A 27,187-nucleotide genomic window follows, 5' to 3' on the forward strand; every position below is an offset into this window, starting at 1 on the left:
AAACATAATAAAACTTAACTCAATGTTTTATAAACGATTTTCTTTAAAAGGAAATGTTTATTAAAGGAAATGGAATATTTGGTCAAGAGTGCGCAGATATCACTACGGAAAAATTTAAAGGCTATTTTAATTAAAATTTTGAAGGCCGATATGCGAAAACGTTACGAAATACAAAATTCGTTATTTGTTCAATGCCGCAAACACATAGAATACAAACAAACAAACACATTTAGTAAATATTTACTTATACATATAATATATACATACATGCGTACGAGGTGTGTCTATTAAATAACAGGTCTGATACTGTAATACATTTTATTTTGATTCCATTCCAATGATGCTCAAACATTTCTTATGAACCACAATAAAACTATGAAGTTTATTACCTGCTCGACCTAAACAAGATCGGTTATCATCAACAGCAAAACGGAACGTATAAAATAATTTCTATGAGTGAGCATCGTTGAGTTTAACAAAAACAAGACGAGTGTGCGAGTATAGGCTTTGGGCACTGCTCTACAGCACAGAGAGAAATCACACGGCACCAAGTCCGACGGATGGTATAACACTGGAATACCTTATTATTTCGAGCTCAGCATCGCCTGACCAGGCTGCTATTCCTTGGCATCTAACGGTGCGGGAAGTTGGTAGGGGTGGGTGCAGGTCTTAAGGGAGCACCATCCGTTGCACAGATTTACTCCTAACCGATGTAGAGTTTGGATGGTGCCCTCTTTGGCAGCCGAAGTATACTTCGGGTCTATGGTTGACCCAGTGACGATAGATGATACGTAGAACCGACTGGCATGGGACTAAGTGCCAATGGTGCGCTTATTAGAGAGGAAAACCGAATGGTTGTAGGTGCCTTTAATTCGCAACACGATCTCTGGCGTTCAAACCTGGCAAACCACCGTATGGGACAGCTTTCGGCAGAGCAGATAAGCCAATCGACAATCTGTACAGTGAACGACGAGGCCGCCACCAGGATAGTGAGTAATTGCAGCCCGTCTGACCTAACAATTACTAGCGCTGGTCTGATCAATAGCATAACCTGGCGATCTATACTATCGACAATTATCGTCTCCATTGAAAGATCTGCCGATTTTGTTTCCGTGAATCATAAAACCGACCTTAACTTAAACAAAGCTAGACGGACCGGCTCCGCGGAATTCACCGCAGACACCTTCGTTGCTCTTCCCATCCCAACCGATGTGCGCGTAGGTGAAGGTGCATTCCGCAAGGTGATGATTGTTGCTGCGGATCAATTCATTCCAGGTGAAAGAATCCGGGACATACGTCTCAATTTCCCAGCTGAAGCAGCCGTTTTAGCAAACGAGCGTAACCACCTACGTCAGGTCTATCCCGGACATCCCCGAATAAAGAATCTGAATTTATAGATTCGGCAATTGGTCACCAAGCATAAGCGGACCAAATGTCGGGAGCCAAGGACTGCCACTTCAGCAGCATTCCCCGCATATGTATGGGGAATGTTAATGCTGCTACAACAACAACAACAAAAGGAGCACTTGAGGACCTGCAACTTTACCTCTCGTGGGAGTAAGCTCAGGTCCACCGTAAAGTCCCTGACGAAACCGACGAATCACAATGACAAGATGCGCCGGCAATTCAGTTTGCGTCCTCCGGTCGATAGGCCCTAGCGTCGCGCCACCAGAGGACTACACATACTGCCAAAAGACATTTCGCCACTTACTTTATCTAGCGATGAGGTTCAGGTAGCAATCAATAGAGCACGAACAATAACAACAACAATAAGAACTATGCGCAAGTCTCAGTTTTAACCGGTCACTAGAATTAATAATAAAAGTATATACAGATGCGTGTATATGTCCTGGATTATGAGCTAAATGTTTAGTTACATACTTATTATACATACATTGCCAACGAAATATCCTTTAAATTATTACGCGCCCTCAATTTTTCTACTACTAATTAAAAAATACACAAAAATGTATCATTTGCAATGACAGTGTCGCAGAAAATCCTTTCGTTGCTCTCTCATTTCGAGAATTGTGACGGTGTAACTAAGAAACGTTTATTATTTGTAAAAATTAAAGTATGTAGTTGTCTGCTTTCATTTATGGAACAACATCAACATCAAGACGCATATTACAAATAGGAGGAGGACCTCGACCAAACACCTATCAGAAATGTACGCGCCAATTATTTAAATTATTTATTTTAGTTGTCTGCTATAGCGAGAATTCCAGTTCTGAATTTGTCAAAAACAGTTCATAGCGTTTAAAATGCAAACGAGTTATTAACGTAAATATGTATTTTTTTTATTTATTTATTTATATAAGCTTATACAATGTAAATTTACATATGTACAACCTAAAAACATGCAGCGCTAGCATCAGAGGCTATCAACTGACCGATGAATGAATGATTTGTGTTAAATTCTTCTCAATAGGTCGCAATCTTTTAGAAAGTGATATATGGTTTTTATGTTTTCCTCAGTTGGGCTGGAAAGGAGGGAAATAGGATCCGTATTAGAGTAACATTATCTTTTATCTCGAAGCATTGGGCAAAATTCTAATAGATGGAGGACAGTTGCTGTGTCGTTGGAAAATGGACAGTTATTGGTTCTTATGCCACCAAGGAGGTGAGCATGCGTATCTATTGTGTGTCCTATCCGGAGACGTGTGTATGGAGTGAGAAAGTTAGCTGGAATTGTTGCAGGATATACTGGTTTGATCATTGCTGAGTTGACTATTGTATAATGATGATTATAAGAAATCCAATCGATGAAGAGTTTCGAGTGCCTCTTTTCATTGATGAGACGATATATATCAGATTTTGTAAAGAAGTTGAGTGTTAATGTGGGCGCGTTAGATGCATCTTTTGCTAATTCGTCTGCGTAAAAATTTCCTGTTATACCAGTATGGCTAGGAACCCACATTAGCTTAATTTTCTTTTGATATAAAATAAGGTATTCTCTAATTGAATTGATCACAGTAGTTTGGTTATAGCAATTTTTTATAGCTTGAAAACATGATAAGCTGTCGGTACATATTACATACTTTCCAGAGTTTTTAGAAGCATGTAGAACAGCGTGGAAAATTGCGGTGGCCTCAGCAATAAATATAGAACAGAAAGGGAAAAGCAGCCCATAGGATATCGGCTTACCTTTCTCGCTAACGACAGCAAAAGACGTATTTGAGTTTTTAGAGCCGTCCGTGTAAAGAAATCTCCAACTATTATGTTTCAATTCGCTCGCGACTACTCGAAATTCAGCGATATAAATCGCATTAGGAGTGATGTTCTTAGGTAGGCGGACTAGATTGTCTATAAAAGATTCTTTAGGAATCAACCATGGTGGATGACAAAGTTTACGTAATTTAGGTGGTTTTAATGGCAAGTTATTTGTTTTAGCGAAAATCGCGCAAATGTATATAGCTGATTCAATTTTTGGCAATCGGATCCGTGATGACGATGAAAACAAAACTTTTCGTAGCATGTTGTTGGAACCAAGAATAATCCTAGGGTAGAGTTTCATAGTACTGTCTTCCATGTTATCCCTTAGTGAGGGAAGGCCAGATTCAACTAATAAATTTTTTATAGGCGATGTTGGAAATGCACGAAGCGATCTTCTTATAGCTGAATGATAGGGTGCAGCAAGCATTTTGAGATGGTTATTTGAGTGATGTCCATAAATTTCAATAGCGTAGTTTATTACTGAGAGTATTAAAGCGTTGACGACTTGAATTAATAGAGCTGGGCCAATGAGCGAGCGCTTACATGATAGGTACTTAACAATATTTGAGTTTTTAATAATTCTATTTCGTATATACTGACAGTGATCTTTAAATACATACTTACTATCTAGAACTAATCCAAGAAACTTAAGTGTAGGAGAACATGTAATATTAACATTATTAAATGAAATGGTTGGAAAATTACAATTTTGTTTTCTACAAATGTGGAATGATTTAGATTTAGAATACGATATTGAAGCGCCTGACGAAAGGGACCAAGATGATAGCTGGGAAAGGGAGTCTACAAAGGAAGATGATATGGAATTCAGGTCGGAAGATTTGGAAAATAGGAGAAGGTCATCAGCATATAGCTGGCGACATATATTAGGAAAATTTGATAAAATAGAACTAATTTCGTCCCTGAGGAGTTCCGTTATCTAAGGGAAGTGTGGAAGAAGATGTGTCAGAAATAAGAACTTTGATTTTACGAAATTAAAAACACGGGGTCCTACCTTCCATTTAATTAATTGTCTTAGAACTACGTGTATACCAACACGCGAGAGAAGGGAAACGTGGTTTTTGTTAGATAGAGCATCACAAATGAAGTGGTCAAGGTACAAAAGAGCATCGATTGTGCTTTGGCCTTTTTTAAAAGCAACCTGATTAGAGTGAATAAGCTTATTAAATTGGAGGAACCAGGAAAGCCTTGTAGCAACAATTTTTTCTAAGAGTTTACCTAGGCAAGGAAGAAGAGAAATAGGACGATAGCTGGTAACTTCGCAGGGAGATTTGCCCGGTTTTAAAATTGGAATGATGGCGCTGGTTTTCCAGACTTGAGGGATGATGGAGGTTTGAAAAATATTGTTGTAATGTTTAAGGAGTCTATTGAGGAGAAGAGGGGGTAGGTGTTTGATGATGGGATAGGAAATTTTATCTATGCCAGGAGTTTTACCTTTCACAGAAGACAGGGCAAGATGGAGTTCAATTGAAGACAAATCAGAGTCGAGATATTTGGCTGAATGTGATAAGGGAGGAGGTAAGTAACTATGGGAGAGAATAGATTTCTTGTTAGAAGAGTATACAGGTTAGAAATTAGAGTCAGAGGAGATGTTAGAAAAATAAGTGGCGAACTCTAAGGCTATATCCTGAGGATATAGTAGAGTGCCTTGGGAGGAGTTGAGGAGGGGATAGGAGAGGAAGTCAGGTTACCAGATAGTCTTTTTATGTTTCTCCAGAACATTTTGGGATCAGAAGAGGAGTTTATGCTGGAGGTGAGAGTCTGAAAAGATTTAATTTTTGCCAACTTAGCTTTTCTTCTAAAAATTGCATTCGCTTTTTTATATGCTACAAGATTTGATGGCGAGCGATTATATTTGAAATGATGCCAAGTTTGTTGTTTGTGAAGTCTAAGCGAGGAAAGTTCGTTATCCCACCAAGGAGGGTTTTTATTGCGGGGCTTAGGAGAGGTTTGTGGAATGAATTGGTTGGCTGCAGATCTTATAATTTTTTGAATCCTGGAAGTTTCTTGATTAATATTATTAGACGGAAGTAGTTTATCTGAGTATTTCAAACAAAATCCATCAAACTTAGGCCAGTCAGCTGAAGAGGTTTTGAAGAATATTCTAGGTTTAGTAAAAGTTGAATTATGGTGGGAAATGTTAGCTTTGATAGGAAAATGATCGCTTCCATGAAGATCATCAATACGATGCCAATCAACTTTGGGGGAGAGTGAAGTAGAACAGAATGTAAGGTCGATATGAGTAAAAGTGGAATGAGTGGAAAAATGGGTAGGGGAACCATCGTTAAGTAACAAAACAGTCGGAGCTAAGTAGAGCGTCTTCAATTGCGCGGTCTTTGGTATTAATTAAGGGAGAACCCCAAAGCGGACACCAGGCATTGAAATCACCAGCAAGTAAGAAAGGAGAGGAGGAGGGGGGGGGGAGAAGGTTAAGGAAATCGGCTGAAGTAAATGTTTGCTGAGGCGGGGAATAGGCACAAATTAGAATAATTTTAAAGGGGGAGGAAATTTCAAGGGAAATGGACGAGATGTTAGAATGAGGTGTAGGGAGAATGTTATGAGGGATGTTTCTTCTAATCAGGATTGCGATACCTTGCTTGCTTGATGAGTTAGACGGAAGGTTATAGAAGTGACCAATGTACGGTTTTGGAGTATAAGCTGTTAAATTGTTTGCTATATGTGTTTCATTTAGTAATATAACAGAGGGGTTGTGTTCTTTAATTAATATTTCAAGTTCAAAGTAGTTATTTATGTAACCGTTAATGTTCCATTGAAGGACAGTTAACATCATGAAGAGAAAAGAAAAATAGTGCAAGGATTTATGTTTCCATGAGCGAGGGGATCTGTGAGGAGGGAACGGTAGATGGAGAAGGCGCAGAGGCGGGAGGCAAATTAATGTCAGGAGATGAAGATAGGGAGAGAGGAGAGAAGGGAGGGGAAGGAGAGTTATTTAAGGAAGATACTGAGGGAGATGGAGTATAAGAGCAGTCTGTAGAGATTGTACGGATGTTGGTATTAGATAAGGTGTTATGGCTTGAAGCTTTAACTATAATATTGAGGTTGGAGTCATTTGAGGTTAGCTTGTTTTGATTTTTGGTGAAATTTGTATTTAAAGAATCGATGTTGCTGGTAGCAGTTACGTTTGCGTAAGAAAATGGTGAAGGAGTAGTAGGAGTTTGAGACTTATATAGACTGATGGCTTCTCTCATGGAGCATTTGTGAATAGTTTTAATTTTGAGTAATTCTTTAGATTTGACAAATTTTGGACAGTCATTAGAAGAAGAAGGATGTTCACCACCGCAATTAGCACATTTAACTCTAGTACAATCAGAGGGGGAGGAATGGTTAGAGGGAAGATTGCAGATCACGCAAGATGGGTTGTTGTTGCAGCGTTTGGTCGTGTGACCTAGCAACTGGCAATTTCTACAGCGTATGGGATTAGGATAATAAGGACGGATATCTAGTGTTCGCCAGGCCACTTCAATACGACTAGGCAAAGTGTATTTATCGAATGTCAGTAATAAAGCGCCAGTAGGTGCCCGCGAGCCATTGTTTAATTTGGTGGATTTGTGAACTGCAGTAACGCCTTGATCTTTAAGACCATCAATTATTTCCTCATCGGCAAGTTGGCAAATGAATGGAGCATATATCGTCCCCTTTACTGAGTTAAGAGAGTCATGGAGTGAAAATACAACAGCACCAGCGCCAGGAAGATATGTAATTGACAAAAATTTTTCGGCAATTTTTTGGCTTTTTACTAGTATTAGTAGACTACCATCTCGAAGAGCTGTGATTTTGTTAACGTCTTTACTAATAGTTTGTATACCTTTGTAGACAGCAAAACAAGATGTGGATGAGATCGGCTTAGTGTCGTCCTGAGACTTTAAAACGAGATACTTAGGATCATCCTTCTTGGTTATAGGTAATTCCGGGAACACATCCAGAGTTGAGGTTATCGGTTTTTTCCTTTTGCTTTTGGGAGATGAGGATAAAGGTGCAAACCTATTATCCCCCAGTTTGTTGGCCCCGGGGGGCATTTTGATGGAATATTACATTTTTTTCAAAATAATTTGTAAGTTTAAAGCTTTAAATGAAATACAAAAAAAGCACGTGGAAAAAATTTTAAAAAGCAAACTTAGGTTAAGTAGCGCAGAACAGAAAGAAGCAAGTATAGAGCACAAACGAATTAAATGCGACCGTACGGTTTGACAGCTCGGTAGCGAATCCCGTAAATATGTATATAACGAATGTATACAATGGAACTTAATACGCTATATAACTCGCTAGAAATCGATTATATCTGAAAATAAATATAAGCCACTAATCATAATTCCTTAAATTATTCTAAATCACTCACATGCCGTACCTCAACTCACATGTGATCATATTAATTTACTTTAAACCTATTTACTTTGTTGCAAACATCTGAACCATGCTTTCTTTTAGACATTAATAAATAATATGACTACTAACACCTTGAAAATAAACTGCTCAATAATATTACCCGAAACAATAAAAAGAGAAACAAAGCTTTAATGCAGAAAAAGTAGTGAATAAAGTTTAACTGGTCAAAAATATTCTGTGCCAATTAGGTGGTAATATGGAGCTCAAAGAAGACATTGTTACCAAATTGTTATATGGGCTACACCTACAGGTACAGCATCAAAAAAGGAATATTTGCGACATCCAGCACAATTACCTTTAACTTTCTTTTTTACAACAGACGGTATTTCCCTGGGTGACAAGGTCACTGCATTGAGCTCTTGCTTTTAAATAGAACTTTCTTTTTTACAACAGACGGAATTTCATCTGGGTGACAAGGTCACTTCATTGAGCTCTTGCTTTTAAATAGAAGTTCTACTTACCTTCGCTTTTCTTTCGGTTTGCCAGTGGCAGTTAAATTTACATTCGAGGCTGACGAGGCGACAACTGATTTTGTTGCAGTAGACGCAATGATGCTTGTTCCGATGGCAACCATTTTGTTGAGAACTTCTTCTAAATTTCTTTGACTTAAGATATATATGTATAAACACTTTTTAAGTTTTTTACTAAGCTCGTATCTTAAGCTTTTTAAATGTTCCGATAATGTAGGCGGAAGCAGAATTCAATTTTTTAATGCCTGCCAGTTTTCTCACATCATCTTTTAAAGTTAATTCTTTTCTTTTGAGGCATAATTCACGCCACTTTTAAAACTTGTTTTATCACTGATATAATAAAAGATTTCTTCCTTTGGAGCACTTCAACCCACTTTCGTTAATCAAAACACAAGTGACCTTTTATTTTTTTTTCTATTTTTCTAAACTAGCTGAGGACTATTACCCAATGGATTTGTTGATTGTTTGGATTTGATGGCCACTGGTTCTGGAGCAAAACGTAACAGAAAAAAATATTAATTCCACACTCACGACACTGGTGGCTGTTGGCAATTAAACTTTCTTTTTACTTTCGTCGCACTATAACTCAATGAATTTTCTCATATATTAACCACGTACTATATTTTTGTGTACTACTTTTGTTCCAAATACGAAATTTTCCACTGCTGACTTGTCTATCATTGGCAATTGCAAGGCTGAACTTTGAGCTTATACACCAAAAATATGTTCCAATCGTCGTTTTCTTCCTGCAAATTATATTTCATATGGCTTAAAAGCATTTTAGTAACCACTTGAATTAAAACAATTAATTTTCATCTCGCAATTTTAAACTTATTTCATTTACACAATGACGGATTTCGGAACAAAAAAGAATCAAAATAATCGACGACTTTGATAGCTGAACGAACTGGCACGACGACGACGAAAAATTAACGAAAAAGGGCGAATCGAAAAAAACAGAGTTGCACAGAAAATTAAAGAGTTTCAATAATTTGCTGGCGCTTATATTATGTCGGAATATATGAGTATGATCTGTTGAATAATTAATAATCTCAGATTAATTATAAGGAAATAAAGCCGAATAGGTCCCGTCCAGTTTTCGAATACCCAAAAATGGTACTTCTAAAGTTAATTGCCCTGATTTGATTAATGTAAAAACTATATGTCAAAGACAAAAATTCTGATTTTGGAACAACCTCAATAACTCACAAAATTATTAGCTGATTGAAAAGTTAATAAAACATATATATGTAAATAAATTGTCTTTCTGTTCATATATACATATATTTTAGAAATACCTTTGGTTTAAATTTATTAGGATATAATTCATAAAAGAATAAACAAAACAAACTTTTGGCAAGAGGCACGTCACAAATAAGATGAGGAGCTCGGCCAAACACCCAGAAAGGGCGTACGCGCCAATTGTGCTCGTATATATATTTTATATTTATGTACATATGTAGGTTCATAGTAGATTCTTTAAATTTTTTATACTTTATTGTTTACGGGAGTTATTAAATATTGAATACACATACATTCACCTTTTATATTTTTTACAATGTGGATCAACCCTACATTCAAGGCCGAAAAGTTTCGTTCAATCCATCAAAATATTTTCGTGCTATCTTCTTTTTTTATATTTGTATGAGTGAATACACAAATACGTATTGGGTCTGTTCAGTGTAAACCAAGAATGATAGAAACAAGATTGCGCCCATCAGAGCGTACGTGACGTCACGTTTGCTGAGTTGGGCAGTATTGCCAACCATTTGCTCTTCGCAATAAATTTAGTGCTTTTTTATACCGAAAATGCGACGATTTTTAAGTTTGGTGTTTGTTTCTTTTTGTTTTTAATTTAAGGCTAGCGAAACTTTAGGTTAAAAAAAAACTGTATTATTATACAAAAGAAGTTTAAAAAAGGTCACTCTGAGAAGATTTTAGTGCTAATGAAAATTTGTTTACTCCTATAAAATTTGATAATTTGAAAGTGCAAATTTAATTTTTGGCTCCATTTAAGGCTATGCAAAAATATTAAATGCCCCTCTCTCAACTCTTCTTAAGATTGAAAACCTTTTTACACATTTTAAAAAGCGTTTGAATTTATTGAATGCGAATTAAAACCATAGAGGTGTAATCGTTTCTTCCGGTCATCAATCCTTAGTGAGACATAGAGCATCAAGAGGTGTATTCATAGTAAAAATAAGCAACAAAATACCAGAAAATACTAAAGAAACCATACTGACATTTTCACAAAAAGAGTACCTTATCTAGTTACATAACTTCAAATATAGCAAAAAAGTCGTTCCCCTAATACAAGAGTCTCGCTTAACAAAAAAAAACTCATAAGTTAAATTGTACATAAGCATAACACATTTATTTAAAAAAAACGCACATTCTACAGAAAATTTGTCACGCATACAAAGTTCTTTAAGTAACACAATAAAAATTTCGTGTTTTATTTTCTTTAAATGGGCATTTGTGCGGTTTTATATCCAAAGCTAGGCAACTCTGCAGTAGCGAGAGAGAGATTTGACTGCCGAAAGCAGAAGAACACCAACAACACCGACAATCGCGGGCAATGCCACCAGATGTTAAAAAAAAGTAAAGCTAAATAAAACTGAGTGAATTTTTTAAATAATTATTAAAAAATGTATATTTTACAAAATTATAAACATTACTTTTAATTAGAACAGGCTAGAAAAATGTCATGTGGAATGAACTAAAACTCCGAGACAAAAAATAATAAAAATAACAAAAAAAAAAAGCTAAATCAAGTTACGAAAATGGTAATCTGGCCATACTGGAGCTAAAATCACGTAACTAGTTGTCAAATTCGCTGAGCGCAAAGTAACGGGACCACGATGGGCGCCATCTCATTATTCTTTGCATCATGAGTGTAAACAGCTATTGAAAAGCCAATGAAGCAATTGCGAAAAAATATATAAACCCGACCGTAAATTGTGTAGTGCGCGATTTACAATTTTGATGATGATTTACAATTTTTGAGCGCGACACTTTCGGTTTCGATTTTATTTATAAACAGAATCAAAAAAGGGCTGTGCTTTCCTTTTCTACCACGATATATTTGCTTATAATGTCTGAGTGCGTGGACCGAATTTAAAAATTATAACACGCTAATGTAGTCACTATATCAGCCTTTCGATTTATATTACTTTTTATAAATTAAAATTAAGAATTAATAGCAATATTTAACGTTAAAAATGCAGCTTTTTTGCATAAGCTTAAAAAAATGCCCTATTACAGACGCTTATTTCACATAAATACAAACACAGAAAAGTAACAAAATCACTTATAAACATTCTTTATTACATTAAGATTCGATTTAAAGCTATTTTTACTAAATAATAGTCCAAATTCTATTAAAATTCTATTATTACAAATGTTCTTCTAACCGTTTGTAATACCGTGCAGAATAAATTTGAGGAGCGAACTGTCAAACGAACGATGAGAGAGAGAAGAACAAAGCGAAATAAGAAAAACCCAGTCAACCAAAAGCGAACAATTCTTTTATTATTTATATGGGCGCTTTTTTTAGTCCAAATTTTCGCCTGCGGCGCTTCTTTGATTTCAAATATACATATGTATTACAAAAACAAACATTTTTACAAATACTGAAAATTTGGAATAAAAATCGCGCGATTTTTAGTACAAATTTTCGCCTGCGCCACTCATAACTTTTACGATAAAACAACGTTTTCATAAGTGCTATGAAATATAAAACCTAAGTTAAATGCTTGCTGGGTTGACGACTGCTGTATACTCTTCTCTTCAACTGTATTTCAGTACAATCTGCAAATGCGGTCGGAAAAAACCTAATTTTTAAACTTCTCCTGGGGGTTCTATAGGGACACTAGGAGGTTGGGACTTTCACAATTATAATGGTGTGACCTTGCTCTTTCTAATGGGTGGGGTGGGTGGTGCCACGCCTCCTCCCCCCTCCGCCCCCCATTCAAATATATCGTGGTAGTAAAGGAAAGTTTTGCCCAAAAAAGATGTGTCCCACATTTTTCGATTAATTCAAATTATCAGAGTTCGAAATATGGTTATAATAGGAATTTCTACAAGTTAAGCAACGTTTGCAAAAATTTGCTTACATTTTTCCCTGACAGCTGATTTTGTTGACCAGTGACAGCGGCCAAATTAAGAATGAATATATTCTCCACGATCTGTAATCTCATACATTGCAATATGTTTTAGTTTTGACTTCACACTTTCATTCAACGAAGTACTTTAACGAATTCTGTTTATACCTTTTGTTAGCCATATTACTATGCCAATTGATATTAGAGCTCGAATTTGCTATAATGTAATAATAATAGTTTAGTAATTATTTGCCTTCACAGTGCCCTCGGGAACTTCACTATAGTTTGACCCATTATAATATACATTTTTCTACACTTCACTAAATATAGGAGTTCTATAAGTTGATCCTGAATCTAGTTGTGTTTACCACTTCTCCAGAAACTTTTTCATTTGCAACATGCCAAAAGGACGGGGCCATCCCAGTAGATTCAAAAAACCGAGATTCTGCGGAAATCGGTACACGGCAGAAACGGATACGTCTTTCACTAGCGGAGCGGCTTCGAAGATCCAGCGTTGTTTCTGTGTCGAAGGAGCATGGATACAGTTTTATTATTTTTTATTCTGTATTCTCCGTGCTCAGTACTTTAGTGATTTGTCGAAAGTGCCATGGTGACATAAAGTTCGAAGCTTCAGCACATCGACAGAACGGAGATTATTAATTCTTGTCCATTAATCGACCGGGCATATGAAATAAATCGCCGACTAGTATTTTCCCTGCGGGTGTTGGGTGTAGGTTTTGAAGGTCTGAGATTATTTTGTGGACTCGTGGATTTGAGTTCCCCAATCAGTCATAATTTATACTATGGCTGTCTCAACAACATTTACACAGCTACACAGGCAATATATGAAAAATTATTGAATCATGCGGTTGAGCAGGAGATGGCACATGGAAGAAAAGAGGATTTAGCTCGCTATTGGTGTTTCAACTCTCATTGGAAAATTTTTAAAGAAAGTTGTTGACACCTTAGTGAAATCGAGTTTCTGCCAAGCCTGCAATATCTGGAGAAAAAAATGAATAGCTGTGAATTTGAAAATTGGTACGAAGAACGCGAATCTGAGTGCACAAAAAGTCACATTGGAAGTTCCGGAAAAATGGAAGTTGACGCCATCCTTGAAATGTTTCAACGATCTAAGGAGAAACATCATGTATGTGGGGATTCTGCTGTTTACGTGGCGCCACAATCTTATGGCGGATTCTTATAGAACTCGACAAAAGGAAACGAAATGAAAGAGTAAAATTTTTTGACATCTCGCTTAGCTTTCGAGATATTGAATAAAAAAAGGCTGGAATTTAGAATAATGTATATTGGGCAATTTTTGGCAAACTATTATGTCTTTATTAATGAAACTTGGTGGAGATGTTAGTGAGGTGTTAAGGAACACTCTTTATAACTCCAAACTATTCGGGAAATAATAATTTCATAATTATTTGCCTTCAAAATGCGCTTTGGAACTTCACTATAATTTGCCACATTGCACTATATATTTTTTAACACTTCAATAAAATTCACGAAATATACACTCACGCGAAAAGAAGAACTACGCAAAAATACGGTGGATTGCGTAGTCGGGATCGGACTGATGAGGGTTATTTTTTAGGTGCGGCGGCAACCCTTTTTTTTTGTGGAGTCATATCTCCGCCATTTTTAAATATTTTAATTTTATTTTTTATACAGTTATAAAATAATTTTTTATTTATTTATTTATATAAGCTTATACAATGTAAATTTACATATGTACATCCTAAAAAAACCTCATCAGAGGCTATCAGCTGACCGTTGAAGGAATGATTTGTGTTAAATTCTTCTCAATAGGTCGCAATCTTTTAGAAAGTGATATATGGTTTTTATGTTTTCCTCAGTTGGGCTGGAAAGGAGGGAAATAGGATCCGTATTAAAGTAACATTGGGCAAAATTCTAATAGATGGAGGACAGTTGCTGTGTCGTTGCAAAATGGACAGTTATTGGTTCTTATGCTACCAAGGAGGTGAGCATGCGTAGCTATTGTGTGTCCTATCCGGAGACGTATGTATGGAGTGAGAAAGTTAGCTGGAATTGTTGAAGGATATACTGGTTTGATCCTTGCTGAGTTGACTATTGTATAATGATGATTATAAGAAATCCAATCCACGAAGAGTTTCGAGTGCCTCTTTTCATTGATGAGACGATATATATCAGATTTTGTAAAGAAGTTGAGTGTTAATGTGGGCGCGTTAGCTGCATCTTTTGCTAATTCGTCTGCGTAAAAATTTCCTGTTATACCAGTATGGCTAGGAACCCACATTAGCTTAATTTTCTTTTGATATAAAATAAGGTATTCTCTAATTGAATTGATCACAGTAGTTTGGTTATAGCAATTTTTTATAGCTTGAAAACATGATAAGCTGTCGGTACATATTACATACTTTCCAGAGTTTTTAGAAGCATGGAGAACAGCGTGGAAAATTGCGGTGGCCTCAGCAATAAATATAGAACAGAAAGGGAAAAGCAGCCCATAGGATATCGGCTTACCTTTCTCGCTAACGACAGCAAAAGACGTATTTGAGTTTTTAGAGCCGTCCGTGTAAAGAAATCTCCAACTATTATGTTTCAATTCGCTCGCGACTACTCGAAATTCAGCGATATAAATCGCATTAGGAGTGATGTTCTTAGGTAGGCGGACTAGGTTGTCTATAAAAGATTCTTAGGCATACACCATGGTGGATGGCAAAGTTTACGTAATTTAGGTGGTTTTAATGGCAAGTTATTTGTTTTAGCGAAAATCGCGCAAATGTATATAGCTGATTCAATTTTTGGCAATCGGATCCGTGATGACGATGAAAACAAAACTTTTCGTAGCATGTTGTTGGAACCAAGAATAATCCTAGGGTAGAGTTTCATAGTACTGTCTTCCATGTTATCCCTTAGTGAGGGAAGACCAGATTCAGCTAATAATTTTTTTATAGGCGATGTTGGAAATGCACGAAGCGATCTTCTTATAGCTGAATGATATGGTGCAGCAAGCATTTTGAGATGGTTATTTGAGTGATGTCCATAAATTTCAATAGCGTAGTTTATTACTGAGAGTATTAAAGCGTTGACGACTTGAATTAATAGAGCTGGGCCAATGAGCGAGCGCTTACATGATAGGTACTTAACAATATTTGAGTTTTTAATAATTCTATTTCTTATATACTGACAGTGATCTTTAAATACATACTTACTATCTAGAACTAATCCAAGAAACTTAAGTGTAGGAGAACATGTAATATTAACATTATTAAATGAAATGGTTGGAAAATTACAATTTTGTTTTCTACAAATGTGGAATGATTTAGATTTAGAATACGATATTGAAGCGCCTGACGAAAGGGACCAAGATGATAGCTGGGAAAGGGAGTCTACAAAGGAAGATGATATGGAATTCAGGTCGGAAGATTTGGAAAATAGGAGAAGGTCATCAGCATATAGCTGGCGACATATATTAGGAAAATTTGATAAAATAGAACTAATTTCGTCGAATGCTATGGTGAACAAAATAACTGATAACGGAGATCCCTGAGGAGTTCCGTTATCTAAGGGAAGTGTGGAAGAATATGTGTCAGAAATAAGAACTTTGATTTTACGAAATTAAAAACACGGGGTCCTACCTTCCATTTAATTAATTGTCTTAGAACTACGTGTATACCAACACGCGAGAGAAGGGAAACGTGGTTTTTGTTAGATAGAGCATCACAAATGAAATGGTCAAGGTACAAAAGAGCATCGATTGTGCTTTGGCCTTTTTTAAAAGCAACCTGATTAGAGTGAATAAGCTTATTAAATTGAAGGAACCAGGAAAGCCTTGTAGCAACAATTTTTTCTAAGAGTTTACCTAGGCAAGGAAGAAGAGAAATAGGTCGATAGCTGGTAGCTTCGCAGGGGGATTTGCCCGGTTTTAAAATTGGAATGATGGCGCTGGTTTTCCAGACTTGAGGGATGATGGAGGTTTGAAAAATATTATTGTAATGTTTAAGGAGTCTATTGAGGAGAAGAGGGGGTAGGTGTTTGATGATGGGATAGGAAATTTTATCTAAGCCAGGAGTTTTACCTTTCACAGAAGACAGGGCAAGATGGAGTTCAATTGAAGACAAATCAGAGTCGAGATATTTGGCTGAATGTGATAAGGGAGGAGGTAAGTAACTATGGGAGAGAATAGATTTCTTGTTAGAAGAGTATACAGATGAGAAATTAGAATCAGAGGAGATATTAGAAAAATAAGTGGCGAACTCTAAGGCTATATCCTGAGGATATAGTAGAGTGCCTTTGAGAGGAGTTGAGGGAGGGGATAGGAGAGGAAGTCAGGTTACCAGATAGTCTTTTTATGTTTCTCCAAATCATTTTGGGATCAGAAGAGGAGTTTATGCTGGAGGTGAGAGTCTGAAAAGATTTAATTTTTGCCAACTTAGCCTTTCTTCTAAAAATTGCATTCGCTTTTTTATATGCTACAAGATTTGATGGCGAGCGATTATATTTGAAATGGTGCCAAGTTTGTTGTTTGTGAAGTCTAAGCGAGGAAAGTTCGTTATCCCACCAAGCAGGGTTTTTATTGCGGGGCTTAGGAGAGGTTTGTGGAATGGATTGGTTGGCTGCAGATCTTATAATTTTTTGAATCCTGGAAGTTTCTTGATTAATATTATTAGAAGGAGGTAATTTATCTGAGTATTTCAAACAAAATTCTTCAAACTTAGGCCAGTCAGCTGAAGTGGTTTTGAAGAATATTCTAGGTTTAGTAAAAGTTGAATTATGGTGGGAAATGTTAGCTTTGATAGGAAAATGATCGCTTCCATGAAGATCATCAATACGATGCCAATCAACTTTGGGGGAGAGTGAAGTAGAACAGAATGTAAGGTCAATATGAGTAAAAGTGGAATGAATGGAAAAATGGGTAGGGGAACCATCGTTAAGTACAAAACAGTCGGAGCTAAGTAGAGCGTCTTCAATTGTGCGGCCTTTGGTATTAATTGAGGGACAACCCCAAAGAGGACACCAGGCATTGAAGTCACCAGCAAGTAAGAAAGGAGCGGAGGAAGGGGGGAGAAGGTTCAGGAAATCGGCTGAGGTAAATGTTTGCTGAGGCGGGGAATAGGCACAAATTTGAATCATTTTAAAGGGGGAGGAAATTTCAAGGGAAATGCACGAGATGTTAGAATGAGGTGTAGGGAGAATGTTATGAGGGATGTTTCTTCTAATCAGGATTGCGATACCTTGCTTGCTTGATGTGTTATACGGAAGGTTATAGAAGTGACCAAAGTACGGTTGTGGAGTATAAATTGTTTGCTATATGTGTTTCATTTAGTAATATAACAGAGGGGTTGTGTTCTTTAATTAATATTTCAAGTTCAAAGTAGTTATTTATGTAACCGTTAATGTTCCATTGAAGGACAGTTAACATCATGAAGAGAAAAGGAAAAGAAAAATAGTGTAAGGATTTATGTTTCCATGAGCGAGGGGATCTGCGAGGAGGGAACGGTAGATGGAGAAGGCGCAGAGGCGGGAGGCAAATTAATGGCAGGAGATGAAGATAGGGAGAGAGGAGAGAAGGGAGGGGAAGGAGAGTTATTTAAGAAAGATACTGAGGGAGATGGAGTATAAGAGCAGTCTGTAGAGATTGTACGGATGTTGGTATTAGATAAGGTGTTATGGCTTGAAGTTTTAACTATAATATTGAGGTTGGAGTCATTTGAGGTTAGCTTGTTTTGATTTTTGGTGAAATTTGTATTTAAAGAATCGATATTGCTGGTAGCAGTTACATTTGCGTAAGAAAATGGCGAAGGAGTAGTTGGAGTTTGAGACTTATATAGACTGATGGCTTCTCTCATGGAGCATTTGTGAATAGTTTTAATTTTGAGTAATTCTTTAGATTGGACAAATTTTGGACAGTCATTAGAAGAAGAAGGATGTTCACCACCGCAATTAGCACATTTAACTCTAGTGCAATCAGAGGGGGAGGAATGGTTAGAGGGAAGATTGCAGATCACGCAAGATGGGTTGTTGTTGCAGCGTTTAGTCGTGTGACCTAACAACTGGCAATTTCTGCAGCGTATGGGATTAGGATAATAAGGACGGATATCTAGTGTTCGCCAGGCCACTTCAATACGACTAGGCAAAGTGTATTTATCGAATGTCAGTAATAAAGCGCCAGTAGGTGCCCGCGAGCCATTGTTTAATTTGGTGAATTTGTGAACTGCAATAACGCCTTGATCTTTAAGACCATCAATTATTTCCTCATCGGCAAGTTGGCAAATGAATGGAGCATATATCGTCCCCTTTACTGAGTTAAGTGAGTCATGGAGTGAAAATACAACAGCACCAGCGCCACGCAGATATGTAGTTGACAAAAATTTTTCGGCAATTTTTTGGTTTTTTACTAGTATTAGTAGACTACCATCTCGAAGAGCTGTGATTTTGTTAACGTCTTTACTAATTGTTTGAATACCTTTGTAGACAGCAAAACAAGATGTGGATGAGATCGGTTTAGTGTCATCCTGAGACTTGAAAACGAGATACTTACGATCATCCTTCTTGGTTATAGGTAATTCCGGGAACACATCCAGAGTTGAGGTTATTGGTTTTTTCCTTTTGCTTTTGGGAGATGAGGATAAAGGTGCAAACCTATTATCCCCCAGCTTGTTGGCCCCGGGGGGCATTTTGATGTAATATTACGGTTTTTTCAGAATAATTTGTAAGTTTAAAGCAGAAATACAAAAAAAGCACGGAAAAATACAAGGAAAAAATTTTAAAAAGCAAACTTAGGTTAAGTAGCGCAGAACAGAAAGAAGCAAGTATAGCGCACAAACGAATTAAATGCGACCGTACGGTTTGACAGCTCGGTAGCGAAAAGTTATAAAATAAATATCAAACAATCTAATGTAAAAGGAAAAAATAGTTCAAGTTTTTTTTTCCATAAAGAAATATCCCGAACTTTTCCTATTTTCGCACGCCATTCATGGGGATACCCCTTAAAAACTATAAGTCTCCGGAGGGTGCGGTTTTCAGTTTTAAGATGGGGATACACCCCTCTATCAACCCCTTACAACCTTTTTTAAAGCATGTTACATTATTCTAAATTTTTTCTGATATTAGTTCATAAATTCGATATTCTTCAAAAAGAGTTCTTTGGTCCATATTTAATGAACATGATGTGCTTAAGACAAACGATTGAAATACATGTAATAGCATCTCAAACGAATATATTAATTAATGAATGCGCGTTGACGACTTCGAAGTTTTCAATTTCCAAAACCTCACTAATATAAGCTCAAAATAAGATCTTGATTGGTCAAATTATTCATTGCAGAATTTTTATTTCGCAACAAGGTTTTCGAATTGGTAGCTGGTAGCACTTGGGGCAAATACAAGGAAACGTTGCTGGCGACGTTTAACTCAATCGGTCAGCTCCTTTTAAATTGCGATCGCCCATCTTGTCGCCTGTAACTCCATACTTACAAAAATATTGCAATAAAAACGACTACGGGATGTCTCCTGATGTCCCCCATGCAACAACTGCATAGTGAGGCAACCATGCTACCAATTAGGGGCCATAATATTATGCTCAGCAAGTTCCTGCAGGCACTTCCTGGGGCTGAGCCATCTTCCAAGTACGTTAGGAAACATCTGCATGGCTTGAAAAACTAAACTCGCCCACCATTGGACCTGTTTATATACAAAGAGGCTTTAAAAGACATGCATCGCCTCTTTGAACTCCAGCTCCCCCAATGTTGATACTTTGGCACAATTACGTTCCGGATGCTCTAGTAGTTTAAATTCCTACCTGTGTAGAGTCGACCCTGTCATGTTCAACATATGTCCGGCATATGACGATACTCCACACGACAGTAAGTACCTATTCCCGTGCTCCTTTAAATAACGCCGACTCTTACGAGGACTTGGTTGAACTCTACATCACCAACTACAGATTTGGTGTAATAGAACGAATATTTTTACGATGTAATTCTATCTTTATAAAACACGTAAATAATTTAGCCATAACTTTTCAGATGCATGAACAAGAGAAAAACTTATATTTTTGATTTTATTTTCAACAAGAACTAACTTCCATTTAAACCAATTAAAATAAATAACTGCTTTAAACAAGAAACTGTATGGTTACTCATCGCCATTGTCCAACCTTTTTTATATTTAAATCTGAAATAATATTTTGCCACTTTTCCATCCGCATTAAGTTTTTTCAAAATATTTTTCAATTTTCTTTCTTTGTTAAAGTGGTGTCCAAAGTTGCTCCTTCCAGAGGAGATACAACGGCTGACGACTCTTTATGTGCTTCATCTTCCAACTGTGCTATATTTAAACTAGTCTCATCATCCTCTTCATCATTTCCTGCTGATTTATTGTATACTGTAGGATATTGAGCAAAACAATCTTGCATTGTCCGAAAAGCTTCAAAGCAATCAGAGCCTTTCGGTTCTGCTTTGCTGTAATGGAAGCATGAGAATGCATCTCGAAATTCAACACCACAGGGGCCGGTTGCCATGCCACCCAAACACGGACAGCTCCAATTAATTTCACCATCATTTGTTATAAGGCTTGGTGCAGGCTCTGGTGGTGGCAATTCAATAGTGCTTGGAATTGCATGATCTTCTTTTGTGACGAAGCAGACCTTATCTTTACCAAACGATTTGCAGTACGACATCTTAACTTAAATGAAAATGTATATGAATATTGGCAAAGTTAAAACTCTAGTTTCTTTTCGGACGTTTCTTTCACAATAAAATGACAGGGAATGTCCTGAAAATGTCCAATCAAGGTAATGGCAGTACGGGTGCGTGAGAGAAATTCGTCTTGCACTCGAAGAATTCCACGTTTCCGGTTTTTGTCAAACTTTACCAATTCTAAATCAGTTTGTCCACCAATCTCACCGAAGAAACTTTGCAATGAATCTTCTATACTTCCCAGAAAGTAAGCAGGCGTGACAACGGCTTTATCTTCGTCGCGTAATTTCCTATTGTTTACGAGCGTGTAAATCACGAATAAAGAATGACCGTCAAGTAAATACCATATTAAACTTAATTAAATTGATGATGAAACCACTCACAATTCCACGTCCAGGTAGCAGTAGACTGTCATGCCTTTTCGATTTGCAGTAATGTGGTTCAACAATTCTTTCTTCAATTCAGCTGTTCGACTGTCAATGTTTTATGCCAATTTTTAGGTTATCAGAGTGACACATTCTGATTCGGTGCGTTCAGTGTATGCGAAAAGTAGTGCCATATTTTTAAAATTTTAATTTGTAGCATTTATTTCATCTTACATTTTTCAATAAATATACGGAAAATATTTATGTATATGGAAATACGTTTTTTATTTATTTTCAACTTGTTTATTTCATTTTCATAGCTTTGAAATTCAACTTTCAACAAGCTTTATGAAATGTACAGCTGCGGATTGGGCAGCACTGGAAAGGATGAGCGCAATTTTCAATTTACGTATATCTGCCTGTGAAGAGCATTTTAGTACATTTGTTTTTAAGTGTTGATTGATATGAAAGATAAGCTTTCTAACAAAGAAATATTTTAAAAGTATAATGTCTTATATGGGAAGGGAGCATACTGTGGCATCGGCCACTACAGTCAACAATTCCGTGGAACTAGAAGAGGAGTTCGGACCCCTATCCATAACTAAACTTGAAGTTTGTAAATAAATGAAATCGAAGTTTCCTTCACTTTATTGCCCGCATGTTTAATAGGTAAATGGGATTTCAAGTAACGATATTAAACGATTGCAAGAAGCTGGATTTCATACAGTGGAGTCGGTAGCGTTTTCACCAAAGAAGCTTTTGTTGCAGATTCGTGGGTTTTCCGAGACGAAAGCCGATAAGATCCTAACAGAAGCTGTTAAACTTGTGCCAATGGGTTTCACAACTGCCACATCTGTTTATCAGAAGCGTTCAGAAATAGTGATGCTGACAACTGGTTCCAAAGAGCTTGATAAGCTACTGGGCGGGGGCATCGAGACTGGATCCATCACTGAAATGTTTGGAGAATTCCGTAGTGGCAAGACTCAGTTATGTCATACGTTAGCTGTGACGTGCCAATTGCCAATAAGTCAGAATGGTGGTGAAGGAAAATGTCTTTATATTGATACGGAGGGTACATTTCGACCGGAACGTTTGACAGCCATTGCCGAACGTTTCAAGCTTGTAAAGGAGGAAGTATAACTTTTTAAAATAATAATAATGAAATACTACTATTGTTAATATAATTTTAAGGTACTCGACAATGTGGCTTGTGCTCGCGCTTATAATACAGACCATCAAACACAATTGCTGACGCAAGCTGCTGCTATGATGGTGGAATCACGGTGACTTAAAAACGTTTCCTACAAATTTAAATGATAATCGAATTACTCCTTCTTTAGGTATGCATTACTGGTAGTTGATAGTGCAACAGCTCTTTATCGCACAGATTATACAGGTCGCGGGGAGTTATCAGCACGCCAAATGCACTTGGCACGTTTTTTGCGTCTATTGTTGCGTTTAGCTGATGAGGTAGTAATCTAGTAATGTACTCGTATACTTAATATGTAATTGCAATTATATGCTAATTTTTAGTTTGGCGTCGCTGTAATTATAACAAATCAGGTGGTCGCTCAAGTAGATAGTGGCCCAGCCATGTTCGCTGCCGATACAAAGAAACCAATTGGTGGTAATATAATAGCCCATGCTTCTACCACAAGACTCTACTTTCGTAAAGGACGTGGGGAAACCCGGATTTGCAAAATATACGATTCACCATGCCTACCGGAGAGCGAAGCGACATTTGCTATTTTACCTGACGGAATTGGAGACACAAAAGAGTAGTACATTTTCATTTATTAAATAAGTTATTTGTTTTTATTAAACTACCACATAGTAACCTTTTATATAAAACCTATTATGTATTATTTAACATTTTGAAAGTTTAATCGAAAGGGTTGAAATTCGGATTATGATTTGACTCCTCCGGGCATGTGACACAAAAAAGTTAATTTCGTTTAGAGTTATGAATAGCTTTATTATAAATATGTACTGCTTATACATCTTCTAATAAAAAATGTTGAGGGTATTTCACAATAGTTAAATTCATACAAAATAATTCAATTCATTTTCTAAAAAATATCCAATTAATTCATAGAATACCATATATGTAATATAGGTAAAATAATTTGCATAGTTGTATTCCCGCTGTGCCAAAGATACTAGAAATACGACGGTTATGCTCAATGCTGACGTACTGCGGGCAATTCGTATTCAATCATTCTGTTCGTAGAAAAAATATCCTGTGTATGTTAAATAAATCGAACGTTACCTCCAACTAGTGCAAGATTTGTATCAAATACCTAAAATTAGACATTTGAATTATACTCTGGATGTCTCTGGTGATAAGGTATAAAGCAACGATTTACTATAGGATCCAATATTTTTTTTCAAGCAATGCATATATGTACTCTTATATGTATATGTGTGTAAACTTGAGTTTAAGATGTTTTTTGTATATACTAGTGTGAAAGTAGTGCCGAAATGTTCAAAAATGACACAACAGGTTCGCTAATAAATTATCTTGTTTATTTAAATGTTTGCCTTTATACGGAGAATATTGAAGATTATATAGACGATTCAAGTACATTGCTTTCAGCAGTGGTAAGGGCATCTTCCATTTCTGCTATATCAGTTTCTTCTGTATGGCTTGGGGCTTGCTTCTGGTTGTCTGATTTTATCTCTTTTTCTTCGGTCAAGTTTTCCTTCTCAGCATCGCTTTTTGAATCTGTTTCCAAGTCCTGAGAATTTTTCCCATCCTTATTGCAATTGGCGCGAATGTTCATATATGTTTTCTCACTCATGGTGATACGGTTCTGCTCACTAATATGCTTCGTGCACTCCTTGTAGGTTTTCACTTGATCACAGAATGGTTCCCAAAATTGCTGATCAGCTGAAATTTTAAATAGTTTTTTGAAATAATTGTAAATAAGAACCGCTTCATTGCGTATAGTTTCCGCTTTGGCCTTGAACTCAATTTCTTCTTCAGCGCTCAAAGACCATTCTTTTAAATTTCCAACATAGCGCCGCAAGCGCCTAATAATATCCACACAATCTGGATTACGCAACAACATCAATTGAGTCAATTCGAAATCTTTATATTGTTTAAGTAGCTCCACACAGCGATTTACATCAGCGCTCTTAAGGCCCAAACTTTCACGCAACTGCTGTGACATTTGTATAAAGTCACGCTCAACAAAAAGTGCATCCTCCTGCTCTATCATTTGGTTAGTGAATCTATTTGCAGCATCTTGGTGAATTTTCGCTCGTGGGGGGTTAATAATAATACGATCCTTTACAGCTTCTAGCTTTATTTGTCCAATTTCTAATTTTTCCTTCAATTCTTCTGCTTCTTTTCGAGCTTTCTCCTCCCAGTGAGTACGTTCAGCGGTATTTAGAAATGACTCTGGTTTACCAAAGTCCAATTTGATACCAACACATTTAGCAGGCGGTACAAAAGCTAGTAGTAGGTTGTTGTAGACCTCACTCTTACCAGCGGAGGGCTTTACGGTTGGAATTATCGTGGCTGTTGGTTTAGAGGAACTACTCGACTTCTTAGCTGATTTTTTCGTATCCGCAATAATACCTGAAAAGGCAGGCATATATACAAACATTAATATATTATATTACTATCACACCTTTTAATGTCAAATCTATGAGGTTCCAATTTAATTGTGCAATCCTGACTCAGATATTCAGTAGGTAGATACTCGTATACATTTGGTATAACGTAATTTCATAATTTTTCAATCGAAAATCCGAGACATGCATTTATTATACAATTATACTCAGAAATACTATATACGCAGCCTATGCAAGATTAATTGTACGGTTGGTTACTTATTTGAAACACATAAAAGGAATCCTGCGCAGATATAACGTAGTCTGTAAATAGAGCCCTATAAAAGCCATAGATGGTAGAATAGTTTGATCTGAAATTTCTGTGCAAAACGACCGTAAATTATGCTTTTTTCGACAAATTATATTTAAACCTAATACATCCCGGAACCAAATCACTTATCCATTCTTCTATATTTGGATCAAGATAACTTGATCCACTTACCTTCTGCTGGCACTTTTTTCTTTGATGGTGGAGAATGGGATATGTTAGGCCCCTCCTGTACTTCATCAATGTATCGCTTTGTTTTGATTTTGCGCCCACTGCGACTGACCAATTCCGCGCTATCCGTGGTGGAAGTTACCACAGGAACTTGTTTTTCTTCTTTCGTTTTAATTGGCTTCGAACCGTCGTTGGTGGGCGCTACAGGTTCCAACCCTTCTTCTATTCCTTCCTGCATCGTGATATCGCCTATTTGCGAATCTTCCGCCGTGACCTCCGCAAATCCGTCCGCCTCATCATCTAACGTTTCGTCGATCGCAGCTGCTGCACCCGGTAAATCGATTGGCGCCGAGTCTTCTCCAATCAACGCTGCTTCTATCTGTTCAATTGCCTCGCGAAAATTTGAACGCTTAAGATTTTTCTCGGTAGCGAATTTTTCTTTACTTTCAGCATATTGGAAAAGATCTTCCACTTTGATGTTTGCCGTCTCCCCAGTTCCGTAAAAGTACACACTGTACTTCTTATTGTTATACTTAGTAATCTTCGCTGGCCATGCCGGATAACCCTTCACCTTAGCAAATACCAAATCTCCAATACTAAATTGTTTCTTTTCTTTGCCCATTGCAAGTGTTTTGATTAGATACAAATTTTTATTTTTTATATTAAACAAAAATATACTACTTATACTCCCAATTCCACGCTATTCTTTAATATGTTTTCTCTTTCCGCCAACTTGTATTTTTCCTACACTTTGTGCGGCAATTTATTTTCTGGCAGAGTTGCTTTAATATCTTCGATTTGAGGTTTTTAAATGATAGTTTGCCGATATAATTTTAATTATTAGCTGCACGAGAACTATCGATATCGATGACTATGATTTGACAGCTCAGAATGGACAACTGTGTTGATATTTCTGTTCAGTTGTGTTGATAGTTCTGTTCAAGAATCGTTTAACGCCAGAACAACGCTTCTAAATTGAGGAAATTTACTTTGAAAAAGATAAATATGTTCGCGAAGTTCATAGAGCGAAGTGTTGAAGGAGACACCAAAATGTCGGTTCGTCGTTGTTCTCAACTTGTTGGCCTTTGTACTTTGACTATAGTACGAAGAAAATTTTACGTACAAATCTTGGCTTACGAGACTATAAAATACGGTTCGTGAGGGAATTGAAACCAAATTACTATCGTGTGCGTCGCATTTTTGCTGATTGGTACAAATCTTGGCTTACGAGACTATAAAATACGGCTGGTGAGGGAATTGAAACCAAATTACTATCGTGTGCGTCGCGTTTTTGCTGATTGGGCTTATTTAGATTTATTTGAAAAGTAGTCAAAAACTGCAGCAATTTCCGATATGTCGGGTGGTGCAGTTTTGATTCTAGCATTCATTTCTCTCGTTCTACTGGAGAATGAATATTTATCTAAAGTTGGGTCTAAAATGTAGTTAAGCACGGCTGAGAAATGATCTTTCCAACGACGTGGCTGATTAAGAGATTTCCGTTTAGGTCTCGCTCAAACTTTTGTTTACCATTTTCTTTGTGATCTTGAATAATGCTTGCTTGATACTGGCAGCCAATTGCGCAGTTAAATTAGCTATTTCTTCTCCTTATCTTTTCTTCATATCGTTAATAATAATTAAACAATATATATATATATGCTATATATGAACGGGTAGAATAATTTTGTGGATTCATTGCTAATTATTGCATATGTGAACGTACTTTTAATAAGATCCAATAGAAAACAAGGTTGTGTCTTTCGAATTCGCTGTGTCGTCAGAGCCCTTGAATAAGCAAACAAAGGGAAGAGGAATTGCCAAAATTGCAACGCGAATTGAGTAAAATTTAAATTGAGTAAATTTAAAT

The 27,187-nt window shown here is 36.8% G+C and overlaps 5 protein-coding genes across 5 annotated transcripts in view; 1 reads left to right on the forward strand and 4 right to left on the reverse strand.

Moving 5' to 3' along the window:
- Window positions 1-9,006, reverse strand: part of LOC128856094 (protein similar) — a 196,371-nt gene extending 187,365 nt beyond the window's left edge. Inside the window, exons 1-2 of the mRNA XM_054091473.1 lie at window positions 8,727-9,006; window positions 8,100-8,595 (exon numbers count right to left, since the gene is read on the reverse strand). Of these exons, the coding sequence (XP_053947448.1) occupies window positions 8,100-8,212 (113 nt within the window). The 5' untranslated portion in view covers window positions 8,213-8,595; window positions 8,727-9,006. The remainder of the gene's footprint in view (window positions 1-8,099; window positions 8,596-8,726) is intronic.
- Window positions 9,007-20,222: 11,216 nt separating this feature from the next.
- LOC128860951 (mitochondrial intermembrane space import and assembly protein 40) lies at window positions 20,223-20,882 on the reverse strand. The gene has a single exon (XM_054098772.1). The coding sequence runs from the start codon at window positions 20,880-20,882 to the stop codon at window positions 20,433-20,435; it is 450 nt and encodes a 149-aa protein (XP_053954747.1). The 3' UTR covers window positions 20,223-20,432.
- On the reverse strand, window positions 20,774-21,394 carry LOC128860960 (uncharacterized). The gene is made up of 2 exons (XM_054098784.1): window positions 21,285-21,394; window positions 20,774-21,191 (listed from the first exon to the last, which is right to left on the reverse strand). The coding sequence occupies exons 1-2, from the start codon at window positions 21,314-21,316 to the stop codon at window positions 20,921-20,923; spliced, it is 303 nt and encodes a 100-aa protein (XP_053954759.1). The 5' UTR covers window positions 21,317-21,394; the 3' UTR covers window positions 20,774-20,920.
- Window positions 21,395-21,663: 269 nt separating this feature from the next.
- On the forward strand, window positions 21,664-23,308 carry LOC128856097 (DNA repair protein RAD51 homolog 1). Its single transcript, XM_054091475.1, has 5 exons — window positions 21,664-21,878; window positions 21,936-22,400; window positions 22,458-22,549; window positions 22,607-22,736; window positions 22,800-23,308. The coding sequence occupies exons 1-5, from the start codon at window positions 21,774-21,776 to the stop codon at window positions 23,046-23,048; spliced, it is 1,041 nt and encodes a 346-aa protein (XP_053947450.1). The 5' UTR covers window positions 21,664-21,773; the 3' UTR covers window positions 23,049-23,308.
- A 469-nt stretch (window positions 23,309-23,777) lies between these two features.
- LOC128856096 (PC4 and SFRS1-interacting protein) lies at window positions 23,778-26,099 on the reverse strand. Its single transcript, XM_054091474.1, has 2 exons — window positions 25,327-26,099; window positions 23,778-24,849 (listed from the first exon to the last, which is right to left on the reverse strand). The coding sequence occupies exons 1-2, from the start codon at window positions 25,943-25,945 to the stop codon at window positions 23,831-23,833; spliced, it is 1,638 nt and encodes a 545-aa protein (XP_053947449.1). The 5' UTR covers window positions 25,946-26,099; the 3' UTR covers window positions 23,778-23,830.
- Between the last annotated feature and the right edge of the window lie 1,088 nt (window positions 26,100-27,187).

This window comes from Anastrepha ludens, chromosome 2 (assembly GCF_028408465.1).
Source record: "Anastrepha ludens isolate Willacy chromosome 2, idAnaLude1.1, whole genome shotgun sequence".
Classification (NCBI taxonomy): Eukaryota; Metazoa; Arthropoda; class Insecta; order Diptera; family Tephritidae; genus Anastrepha; species Anastrepha ludens.

Bases quoted from the DNA above. Each gene is read 5' to 3' on its own strand.
- LOC128860960 (XM_054098784.1), bottom strand. From the start codon at position 21,316: ATGACAGTCTACTGCTACCTGGACGTGGAATT. The intron at 21,192-21,284 runs GTGAGTGGTTTC...CGTAAACAATAG, and splicing joins TGCTACCTGGACGTGGAATT to GAAATTACGCGACGAAGATA.
- LOC128856096 (XM_054091474.1), bottom strand. From the start codon at position 25,945: ATGGGCAAAGAAAAGAAACAATTTAGTATTGGAGATTTGGTATTTGCT. The intron at 24,850-25,326 runs GTAAGTGGATCA...CTGCCTTTTCAG, and splicing joins GAAAAAAGTGCCAGCAGAAG to GTATTATTGCGGATACGAAA.
- LOC128860951 (XM_054098772.1), bottom strand. From the start codon at position 20,882: ATGTCGTACTGCAAATCGTTTGGTAAAGATAAGGTCTGCTTCGTCACA.
- LOC128856097 (XM_054091475.1), top strand. From the start codon at position 21,774: ATGTCTTATATGGGAAGGGAGCATACTGTGGCATCGGCCACTACAGTC. The intron at 21,879-21,935 runs GTTTGTAAATAA...CATGTTTAATAG, and splicing joins TATCCATAACTAAACTTGAA to GTAAATGGGATTTCAAGTAA. The intron at 22,737-22,799 runs GTAGTAATCTAG...GCTAATTTTTAG, and splicing joins TGTTGCGTTTAGCTGATGAG to TTTGGCGTCGCTGTAATTAT.